General features: G+C 55.7%; 1 protein-coding gene across 1 annotated transcript; it reads right to left on the reverse strand.

The window, feature by feature from the left end:
• Positions 1 to 5,094: 5,094 nt before the first annotated feature.
• On the reverse strand, positions 5,095 to 11,287 carry LOC311423499 (uncharacterized protein; the record flags this gene model as incomplete). The annotated part of the gene is made up of 7 exons (XM_084497547.1): positions 5,095 to 5,341; positions 6,553 to 6,645; positions 8,056 to 8,180; positions 9,567 to 9,652; positions 10,220 to 10,335; positions 10,845 to 10,991; positions 11,088 to 11,287. 6 exons carry the CDS (start codon positions 11,285 to 11,287, stop codon positions 6,555 to 6,557), a joined length of 765 nt encoding a protein of 254 aa, XP_084353673.1. The 3' UTR covers positions 5,095 to 5,341; positions 6,553 to 6,554.
• Between the last annotated feature and the right edge of the window lie 301 nt (positions 11,288 to 11,588).

The following is an 11,588-nucleotide window of genomic DNA, read 5'->3' on the forward strand; positions in this document are numbered from 1 at the left end:
CCAGCTATGGGAACTGGTGGGGAGGTGAGTGCAGTGGGGCTCTGCTGTGTTCTGAGCACTGCGATCTGTCAGAGCGAACCCCGTCCTGGGGCAGCAGAAATCCCTCAGCAGGAGCGTGGGGTGTGACCGGCTGCCGGGGCTGGGAACGGAGGCACCCCCAGAGGCAGCCAGCACAGCAGTTACCAGCCCAGGCTGCAAAACACGTTTTTGCTTTCGCTCCAGCAGAAACCTGTCCCTGGGTGCACTGGGGAAAGGTCTGGATGCAAATGTGGGAGCAGAGAGCAACAGCAGCAAGGAGTGCTGCTGCTCCCAGAGGACGCAGACCATCAGCCCCTTGCACACAGGCTCAAGGCCCAGCTGCTCCCATGGGTGCAGCTGAGGCTCCTCTCAGATGAGCCCCAAAAGCCCTACACAGGGCAAGGGGAAGCCTTCCAAAGTCACAACCCCGTGCATGTGTCCCAACACAGCAGAACCCAAACACACCAGCTGCTTAGGAAAGAGCAGTGTCAGACCCCACATGGTGGGTACTCACAATTCAGGACCCACCGTGTCCTTGCTTAGGGTCAGGCACCACAAACCACATCTGCCCCAGAGCTGCAACCCCTCCAGCCCCATATGAAATACCCCTCCCCTCCAGCTCCCTCCCTTTAAAGGCACGCCTGCAGTTAAAGCTTCAGGGCTGGGTACGCTGCCCCACTCCTGGGTGTTGCTGGACCAAAGTTTTTGGCTTTTTCCTGCTTAAAACCTGCTCAGCACAGAGAGAAGAGGAACATCAGGTGTGCGGTAACAATGTCTCATTGGGCATGTCTCCATGGGTGTCTTGGGTGAGGGATGAGGTTCTTGCTCCCAAACCACCTCATCGTGCTGGGGGGGTGAAGAGAAGCCAGACACAAACCTCAGCAGCAGTCACCCTGCTCAGTTTCATGGCAGGCAAACCCTCCCAGCAGGTCCAAAAGCCACTTGGAGGAAGCCGCCCAAATGGCACCAGGAGGATTACCGGCAAACCAGGCTGGCAGCCTGAGATGTTATTTCAAGGGACAAGCCACCAAAAAAGAACATCCATTCATGAGAATAAGAGTAGCTGGGTGTGCTTGAGGAGCACCAGGGAGGGATTTCGCTGCTCTGCCTGCTTGCAGCCCAGCTTACAGCGAAGGGCAGCCCCGGCAGAGCCACAGCCCGGTGTCCTCACACCCCAGCCATCAGAGTGCTCCTCCTCGGGCTGAGTCACGCTGCTGGGCTGGGGTGGTTCCTGGGCAGCTTCCACCGGCACAGAGGAATGCATTGAACAAAGACCCGAAATCCCTGTTTGCTGTGGAGGGAAGAGTTAGTCATGCCCGTGCTCCGCACTGCTGAGTCACCCCGTGGCCGCTGAGCTGTGGGATACAGGACTGGAGAGGGTGGGAGCGACTGTTTGCTGCCTGTACGTGTAAATCGATCCAGAGGCTGTGCCGATACTACAAACCAAGCTGAGAGGGGAGAGGAATAGTTGGCAACAGTTTATAGCCATTAAAGAACAGAGAAACGGACCTTGGAGGTATTTTATTTGCAGGACTGGAGCTGGCTTTAAAAATTATAGGTAATGTTATATTGGGTTTTATACACCACCAACAGACCCCAAAGCTCTCTTACATGCTGCAGCAGATGCTGCTCCTTCCAGCCTGATTCGGAGCAGCAGCTGGGCCCCGATTTCTGAAGGCATCAGCCCCTCGGCTGGGGCTCAGCTCATGGCATGGGGCACAACTGGGGAGTGGATGGATTAAAAATCTGCCTGGGCTGTCCCAGGAGCAATGCTGGTTTTGTGAAGCTAATGAAAAACCCACACAGAGGCAGGACACAATTGCCTTGTTGCATTTTTAAACTGGGACACAATGCACGTCCCTGCTGGTAAAGCGGAGTTTTCTTTATCGTGGATGCCAGTTTACCATCTAGCATTTAATTTTAACACCAAAGGCTCAGCTCTCCAATGACTAACGTTTCCTTTGATCAAAATCATGGCTCTGGTGAGCAAAATGCTCCGATGCTGCTGGGAGGGAGTGTGCCCAGCCTGGCTGAGCAGCACACAGCCACTTCCAGCACCCAGCCCTATGAAGGATGTGCGTGCTGGAAAACCTGGGGATTTATCTGATGGGGTCAGTCACTGCTCCTTATCCCAGCCAGGAGCATCTCTGGGGCTCAGCTTTGTGTGTCTGGGTTACCCCAGTGTGTGTGCCCCATTGCACAAGCCCAGGGAGTTTCCTTGGGAGGGGTGTGGACAGAAATAGGTACATCTACGCTCTGTGTCTGCAAAGGGACTCAAACCTCTGAGTGGAAAGCAGGAATTACATCTGCGTGTAAATGCAGCCCTGGGTCCCGTTCTGGTTTCTGGAGGAGGCAGGGGAACCAGTCAGCCCGTGGCCTGAGAAATTCCTGCCCACAGGCTGCCTCAGCTGCTCGCCTCCAGAGCTTGAATCATTTCTCTCATTTGCTGCACAAGACAGATGATTTCCTTGAAAATGGACTCTTTGTTTCACAAATATTTCTCCCGTCTTGTCCGGGACTCTGAGCCTTCTTTGTTGATGAAATGACAATCTCTTTCACAGCCCCATGATACCATCAGCAGAGAGAGGACTTTTGAGGCTGGGCTGAATTGCAAGGGAAGAGCCTAAGTGTATGCAGACGCCCTGCACAGAGGAAATGCTGTGTGTGCTAGAGCAGTTTTGTTTTTGAAAAATACCAGGCTACGTCCTTGGTGGTTTCAAATTTGGGGCACAGATTGTCTAGTTGTTCTGTGATTTTGGAACACCTGCAATAATGGGATCTCTGGCTGGAGGTGATCTCCTAGAACCTCCTCACCGCCACCACAATACAAATGGGTCGTAATAAAAAATAAATTAGTGTGAGTCCACAGAAGCCAGCAGAGCTCTATCCCTTTCAGAGGCCGAGGATCCAGATGAATATTTCATTGAAAATATCCTATTACGCTGGCTCATATCATTGGAATATCTGAGTGTCTCACATTTGTAATGCAACTTTACGACAGCTTTGTGAGACCTGGAAATCTCAGACTGAAAGTTATTCCAGGAGCAGGCCATCTATTTTGCTCCATCTTGGTGCAGCATCTCATGCGAAGGAGACCACAGCAGGGACTTTGTGGTGCTATCGCAGACCCAGAATAAGCAGAGTGAGACCTCGCATCTCGGAGCACGGCTGCACCGAAGGAAATTGGGTTGAGGCTCCTGGTGCTAGGGCAGTCCCATCGGCACATCCGTCTCTGCAGCCAGACAAGCTGCAGCAGTTCCAGCCCCCTGGCATTGCATCAACCTCTGCTGTCGGTGCCTGGGAAAGCGACAAGGTTTGCAGCAGCTTCTCTACCTTGCACAGGTTGCAAGCAGCCTTGCTTGCCCTAGCACCTCGTTGGTGTTTGTAAATAGCATTCTTAAAATACCTTGAGCAGGATGTGGGAGCATCACGTGAACATGCAGCTTCTTGTCAAGGCGATGGGCCCAGTTCTGCCCTCGAAGGGGAGAGCAGAGTAACCCAGCCAGCTCGCCTCTGCCTCCCTGCCCTGAGCAGCACCGAGGACGGCTCAGCGAGGACGGCTCCACGTCCTACCCGTGCGCAGGGACAAGGGTTGTGCTGACCAGGGATGCTCGGATGCTGTGGAAATGACTCTGACATCTCTGCCAGACCCATTTTGGCAGATGACACCAGCTGCTTCCCGGGGAGGTGCGCGTAACCCTGAAAAGAGCTGCTCTGAAGTGAGTCAGCCAAGGCAAACCCTTCCTCCTAACACCTCCGAGCTGGGCGCTGGTGTCTGACACATGACCTGGCAGAGGGAGACTGCTAATAATACCAGCAATTTATATAGCGCTTTTCTCTGGGAAATCTTGGGCTGCTTTATACAGAAGTCAAGTTTATTTGGAGCTCAAGGCTTCTAGGATGTGTCAAGGACAGAGTTTTGGTACCCAGAAAGGCAATGTAGGAATGACCTATTGCCACAATAGCTCTGCCACACAAATTTAGTAAGAAATTAATGATGGCTCTGGTTAATTTGCCACTGTTAGGATCCAGAGTAAAAACCCCAGAGACAAGCAGGGAAGGAATTCATCTCTCATGGGATGTTCCAGGATAGCCAGGAGAGTTGAGGTGCCACAGCCTCATTTTGTGATGTACTCCAGGGACCAGCAGGAGTGCGGAATGGCTGCGAGAGCATCTCGAGCCCTGCCAGGAGCCCTGGCTGCTCACAGGAGGGCCGAGCTCTGGGACTGCACCCAAAGCAGGTGCCCAAACCTCGGGAGAAGTCCAGGGAGGGAGCCAGCACAGCCTCCCGCTGGGGACCGCTCAGAAATAGTCCCAAGCAGCGCAGAGGAACACCGGGGGAGAGCGGGCGCGTACACGGCGGGCTTTGTCTGGGGCAGGTCGGCTGGGTGTGTGCTTCCTGGCATACAATTCCCAGATTAGCAGGAGCCGGGCTGCCAGCAGCTCCTCCAGCCCCGCTCGCACAGCCCGGTCATCACTGAGCCGCTGGGAATCGCTGCTGAGGTCAGGTCCAAGCACACGGCACTGCCAAATGTCTCCGGATGGCCACAGGGGATGGGACGAAGCGAGGACACGGTGTGCACCAGCACGGTGCATGAGTGGGCATGGAGCAAGCAGGGCTGGAGGTGGATGGGGTGGGATGCTTATCCCAAACACCTGAAGGATAAATGAAGGAGCAGGGTGGCATTTCTCCACCGCACGGGGACAGGGAGCCCCTCACCAGCACCCCTGTATGAGGTCAGTGTTACCTCTCAGCCCCACAGAGGGGGGACAAACACAGGCTGAAGGATCTTACCCCTCATTTTGCAGCGGGTCAGGTAGAGAGACAGACCTGCCTCTTCTTACTCCCAAATTTAAAAACTAATAAATAAAAGCATTAAAAGCCACAGAATAATGTGGAAGACACAAAAAAAAAAAAAAAAAAAAAAAAAAAAAAAAAAAAAGCTGGAGGGAGGGAGGAAAAGAAGAAAGTAGGAAAAGTAATTTGACAAAGAATTGTTTAATAAGGGAAAGTAAATAATCAGAGAGAGAAGCGAGAACAATTTATTCACACTAAATGCTGAATCTAAAAAAATGCAAACCAAACCTGGCTGTGCCAGTCTGTGCGGTGAGATCCAGGGTCCTTCTCCAAGGAACAGGCATGGGAGAAAGCAGGAAGGAAACGGGGCATGTGCATGAACAACAAACAGAGGGAAGAAGAGGAGGAAGCTGGAGCGAGGGGCTCGTCAGGGGGCAGAGGGGAAGTGCCAGGTCTCCTCCAGGAGGGCTGCTGGTGTGGGAGGCTCTGCTGGGGGCTGCTCCCCATCCCTGCCCGGCGCTGGATCTGAGGAAGGAGAGATGGGTGCACCTCAGGGTGGTGATGTTGGGCAGCTCTGCACCTCCAGCATCTCTCCAGGCAGTAGCTGGACCCATACCAGCACGCTGCAAACAACAGCGGGCAGCCAGGATGCTCCGACACCCCACTGGCACCTGGCTGCTTGCACCCCTGGCCACCAGCCCCATCGAGCTGGGTGCCAGCAGCACCCCACCAACTTCAGGCATGTCCCTGAACCGTGGACCATGCTTGTGAATGGGCATCTGTTGGCAGACACCCCCTTGGAAGCTGAAAGGAGCTGCTGTGGGCTCAAGGATTGGCCCCAGGCCCTCACAAGGGAGGACAGAGACACCCCAGTGTCCCCATTAAGCTCTGGGAGCCTTCCTAAAAGCTAGAAACCTGCACTTGCCCACACACTGCAGAGCGAGGTGGCTGCAAAAAAAGCCAAACAAGAAGGAGAAAAAAAAACAACTGACCAAACAACCCACTAAAACTCCTGGCCTGCACGGTGCAAGACAAAAAACAAAACACGCCTCTACACATTTTTCCAGCAATATTTAGGAGTTCCCTATCCCCCTGTTGCAGCTGCTGAAGGCAAGGCGACACAACGGGGCTTGGCACGAGGGCGGGGAGGGGAGGCTGTGCAGGGACCCCATGCACACCGACTCGCAGCACCCCACTTCCCCGCCTCGCAGACACGCTCTTCCTGCGGGCAGAGCAGAGGAAGCCGCTCTTTCCTCTCTCTGAGGCTGTCCCAGCCTTGGGGAGGAGCACGCTGGTCTTCAGAGGCACTCGGGAACGAGGCACTGAGCCCTGCAGGACCAGGCAGGAGCTGGTGTGGCATGGTAGGAAAGGCAAAACGGAGGCAGGGAGGTGCAGAGCCACGCTGCCCAAAGGCAGAGCCTTAAAACTAGGCTCAGCTGATGACTGACCTCGCTGAAAGGTGCTGCTTTTTCTTCAGAAACCCCCAGCTTTACCAGCACAGGGTTGTGGGGCCAACACTACGCACTTTTAAACGCATTGGCCCAAGTGGTCCCCCAAGGATTTGGGGCAGGAAGCCGAAGCACAGCCCCAACCCCTCGCCCTGCTCCAGCCACGAGGTGTTGAGAGCTCTCTGGTGACAACCAGCAGTGACCACAGGTCACCATGGGGGCTCTTGGCTCATGGAGAGATGCCCCATGGCAGCGCCCTGAGGGTATGTTTCCCTTGACCAACCTCACCTTTATCCAAGGGCTCCTGTGCCACTTGCTCCCAGCTCCACCCGGCTTCTCCCAAAGCAGCCAACGGTTTCTCCCACTTTGTCTTCAGAAAACCTTGGATGAAGAAAGAAATATGTCAAAGAAGCAGTCACCTTGTGTATGACAGCAAACTAGACCAATTTTCTGAACCTGTCCTTGCAGCAGGAATCGGCCGCAGGCACCAACTGCTGGGTCACATCAGGACAGACCTGCAGGACCCTATAATCAGGTTGTCCCAAGCTTTTTGCCTGCTGCGAGGTCTGCCAGCATGCCTGACCACTCTCCGTGGCTGACATGCCAAGGATTGGAGAGTTTTCTTTCTGCTTGCAGGAGCCCTCACAGCCAGGAGGCGATGGGTTTTCTTCCCTGGGTGCCAAAAAAAGACTCAGGAGACACTGCAAGGGAAGGGATGGGAGTTCTGCTGATTGAAATGCTTCAGATCCAGTGGGCAAAGTTGAGGAATGGTCTGGCTGGAATAGGGCCATGCTGAGGACAGGGGTGGAGGAGCAGGTACCAGGGACTTCTTTGCTCCCCGCTTGCGGGCAGCCCAGACAATGACACTCAGAGCACACACAGAATCATCAGAGGTAGCTCCATGCCGAATGTTCCCCCTTCCCGTGGTTATACAACAGACTATCGGGAGATGTATTTGTAAGTTATTTTGTCCTAAGCAGATCCCAGCTCTTCCAGTGCCTGGAACAGACAAGCTGGCTCACGCCGGGTTCTGGGGACACAGCAAGCAGGCTGCTCGATTAACTTCCATCACGCACCAGTAGCTGCTGCAGGAACAAGCCTGGATGTTGGGCTTTCTTTAATCAATTTGATAAATCTGATGTGCCTGAGAAGTGCCTTGCCTCGAGCCTCATATTTTCCTTGTTCAGAGCCCAGAGACAGCACAGCTGTGACAGACTTGGCACGGAGACACCCACAGGATCCGAGTGGCAGCTGTGTGCCGTGGGGAGCTAGAGCATCGCACCTCCAGCCTCAGCATCCTCCTGCCTCCTCACCCTGCTGGGAAAGGCTCGCCCCAAGCACGGTGACTTGCCCTTAGTCACATCCTGGCCAGTTAAACCAGGCTGTGCCGAGCCGGATGGAGGTGTGGGTGCTCCGTGCTCTGCAGCCGTCTGACCGCAGCGGGGTGCGAGTCCCATTTCGGCCAAGAATTTGTGGGAGACAAGCCTGCCTCCACGGCCACGGCCACACAAGGCATGCCAAAAAGCCTGTGTGGCCCAGGTGCATCCATCAGTGCCCCTCGATGCGCCCCCTCCCTGCTGCCCCCTGCTCCCCGCAGCCCGGAGCGGACAACCCGGCGTGGCCCCACGCGTGTCCGCGGCAGCCCGGCTGCCTTAGCCCGGCTCGGCACGGTTTGAAGGCTGACAGTGCCACCTGGTGCCGCGAGGGGATGCCGCTGCCCTGCTCTGCAGGCTGACAGCGGGGGGACAAGCTGTTGGGGCGCCCCCCAGCAGGACGGGGCTGGCAGCCCACCTGTAGGCAGGGAGCGTGTCGCAGGGCTCTGCGCGCAGCTCCAGCATCGTGGGGTTGCTGTCAGCCGCCTCCAAAAGCGGCTCCTCTTCGCTCTCCAGTCCCAGCGAACTGCCCGAGGCATGAGGCTGCAGGGAAAAATTAAGATAAAGGCCATCAGAGTTGATAAAATTCCTCTGCACAAGCTTGACTCTGATGTAACGCCATTTCCAGCAGCTGTTCATGGTGAAAAATGCTAGATTTCCCCACCACTGAGCCAATTTACCAACCATCTCAGGAGTGCTTCGTGCAGGTGAGGGGATCTCTCCTGGTATGGATGGGAAACTGAGGCAAGCGGGGGAAGAGGCTGGCCCTGGGCCACACAGGGAGCAAGAGACAAAACCCATCAGGCTCTGGACTCCCACACCCTAACCCTTAACTTAGCTCTCGTTCCCTGTATTTCTCCAGGCAGTAGCAGGATCTGCAGCTGGCTGGAAAAGGAAATCTATTAAAAATAAATAACAATAAAATAAACTTTCTAAAGCGTCCAGGCAGTTCCCCAAGACTGCTGTTAAAACACTGTCCCGGAGTCCCCCTCTGCTGCCTGGAACAAACCATCGACCGCTTCTGAGCTGATTTAGTGCGCTGCACCAGCCAGCAGAGAGGGGGCCTGATTTGTCTGGTGTCTCCGTGCTGCACCGTTCACACCCACAGCCACGCTCCGAGAGAGCAGGTTCATTAAAGCTTTATTAAAGCATGAGCCCTCCAACACCCCAGCTTCTTCCTGCTGCTCCCCCAGGTCCCGTGTCAGCACCTCTCAGAGCCCTGGCCCCGCAGCTGGAGGCTCGGCTGTGCTCCAGGTTTGTGCCTCTGCCACAAACCTGCCCTGGTTTTGTTGTCTGGGTTGGAGACACCCACGCTCATCCACCTGTGGCCTCACTTTGTCCCGCAGATACTAGGGGAAAACACCAGCATCCCCAGCCAGACCCCTAGCTCAGATGAAGACCAAGTCTGTAGAGTTGTCTCTTGTTTTGGGATCAATGTGTTAGGTAAGTTATTGCAACAGGACTGTCAGACAGCAAGATAATTCTGTACATGCAGCTCATTCTAGGGCTGCTGGGTGACAATCTTCCCCAATTAAACAACCACGGTCACAGTGGGGGCTGTAAGACAAGCAGGAAGGGAATCCTAAAAGCCTGGCTCTTGCTGCTAGCCCCTTTTCCCACCCACCCATCCCTTTTCAGCAAATATCCCAACACCCATCACAGCCCTACAGCATCCTGAGACCATTTCCTTGCTCAGCTGGAAAGGACGTGGGGGTGCAGAAGTGCTTCAGAGACACCCCTGAGACATCGGGCCCACAGCCCCGATGCGTTGGTGCCTGGGCAATGCCAGCATCGTCCATGCTGGTCTCTCCCTACACCTCTTCTCAGGTCTGAGGGCAGTTAGACTTGCCAAAAATTTTTAAAAATTAGAATTGCCAAAAGGTTGCCTTCTCACCACCTTCGCCCCACGCTCCATGTCCTCTCACCAACCTTATGTGAAGCCCACTGCTGTCTGTTCATGCTGATGAGCCTGTTCCACAGGGAGAGCTCTGCCTTGGAGGATCCTGCACCCTGATCTGCTGTTTAAGACAAGCCCAGAGAAAGCAGTGACTCCCCAGAGCTGCCGCCTCCCTTCCATGCTGCCCCTGGCACAGCAATCAAACATTTCAAAGGGGACACAGTGCCAGGTCCGGATCCTCCAGTACCAGGAAAGCAAACGGACCTGCTGCCAGGCATGCCTGGCACTGGATTCAGTGGAAAACAGGCTGAGGTGCTCCGTCTCATCCTGTCCCGTCCCATCCTGTCCCATCCCATATCGTCCCATCCCCATCCCATCCCATGCCCATCCCATCCGCGGGTGATTTTCAGTGCTCTCTGCTTGAGCCCTTGGGTACTCCCCTGGTGGTCTGGCTCCCTGGGTGTATCCCCCTGGTGGGCAGCCTCCAACACACGGTTTTGATGCCAGCATTTAGCCAGCAGACAGGCCTCAGCACTAGCCCCTGGGCTTGTACCCCAAAAAGCAGCATACAAACCCAGAGAAGGGTTACCGGTGCCTAGGGCCAGCCAGCTGCCCCAGGCAGCCCTCACACCCTCAGGTTTAGGGGGAAAGAGGAGGCTTCTTGCCCTCAAACCCACACACTCACCTTTCAGGAGCTGCCCTTTGTCCCATTCAGCATCAAAGCCTGCAGAAAACAGCTCAGAGCTTGCAGAGCCCATAACGTCTTCAGCAGCAGCACTCGGACCATGGAGGAGCCCATCCCTGGGGGGAAAAACAGAATTGGGTATGACTGGACAGACGCAGGAGCAGCATGGCCATTTCAGAGCCCCTAGCAGCACAGCTGGACCCAGCTGCACCCTGCCAGCAGCCAGGAGAGGCCCGGCAGTGCAGAGACTCCTGATGGGTGCCATCGTCGATAGGGAGCAACCAGGGAATGGAGCCTGCCTGGGGGTACAGGACACCCTGAAACACCACACAGGTTCGGGAAGCCAACTGGGGCCTTACTGGGGGTGCTGGGCTCATTTCAGTGTTCTCAGGAACAAATAATAATAATAATAATAATAATAATAATAATAATAATAATAATAAAAAGGCTACTGTCTGTTTATAATATCCAACCGTGCAGCTTTCTGCAAAGCGTCGCCTGCTTGGGATCTGACGAGGCTGATGCAGCCAAGGGAGCTTCACTGTATCCCTTCAGACATCTGTATCCACAAAGACACGGCACTGAAGCAACTGTGGCCCCATGCCACCCCCCAACCCATGCTTACATCTTCAGAGCTTTGTCCCCAAAAGCTTCTGCTGAGGCCACCCCGCCGGCTGTGTCCTGCTGGGCCCCGCTGCTGGCAGAAGCCTCCTGCCCATCCCCGGCCACCTCCAGCTCCGTGTTGCTGGTGCCGGCGCTCAGGCAGCTCCTGCTGCTCCCCAGGGAGCCCTGCAGGCTGAGCTCCTGCAGTTCCCCCAGCAGCAGCTCCGTGCCCTCCCTCTCCATATCCCTCAGGGGCTCCCAGTACGGGCACTGCTGGCCCCCAGGCTCCCTGTAGGCAGGCGAGACCCGCTCTCCCTGCGAGCCACCAGGGTCCCTGGTGGTGCCTGGCTCTTGGTGCTCCGCTCTGGGCCCCTGTGTCCCCAGAGCGCTTCGGTGGTAGCCAAAAAGCCCCCTGAGGAGCCGGAGCAGGGAGGGACGGCTGGGCACAGCCTGCGGGGCATCCATGGGTGCCAGTGTCAGCAGTGGGGCCGGCCGGTGGAACAACGGCTGCGACTGGGATTCGAATCCAACGGCCCCAAACGGTCCCAGAACACAGAGCTGGGCTCTGAAATGAGCTGGGGGGAAGGATGGCACTGAAGGGGGCAACACGTGCACAGCCCGGGGCTGGGATAGCAGAGGGACCCCCAAAAATGAAGCTTCTCTTCTACCCACAGCAGCTCACTCCCGCTGCATGCCCACCTCCGCCACGGCTTGGCCCAGCCCGGGGGTTTTGCACCATTAAGGGAGGTGGGAAGGCTCAGGCACC

Source organism: Aythya ferina (genome assembly GCF_964211825.1).
Source record: "Aythya ferina genome assembly, chromosome: 25".
Classification (NCBI taxonomy): domain Eukaryota; kingdom Metazoa; phylum Chordata; class Aves; order Anseriformes; family Anatidae; genus Aythya; species Aythya ferina.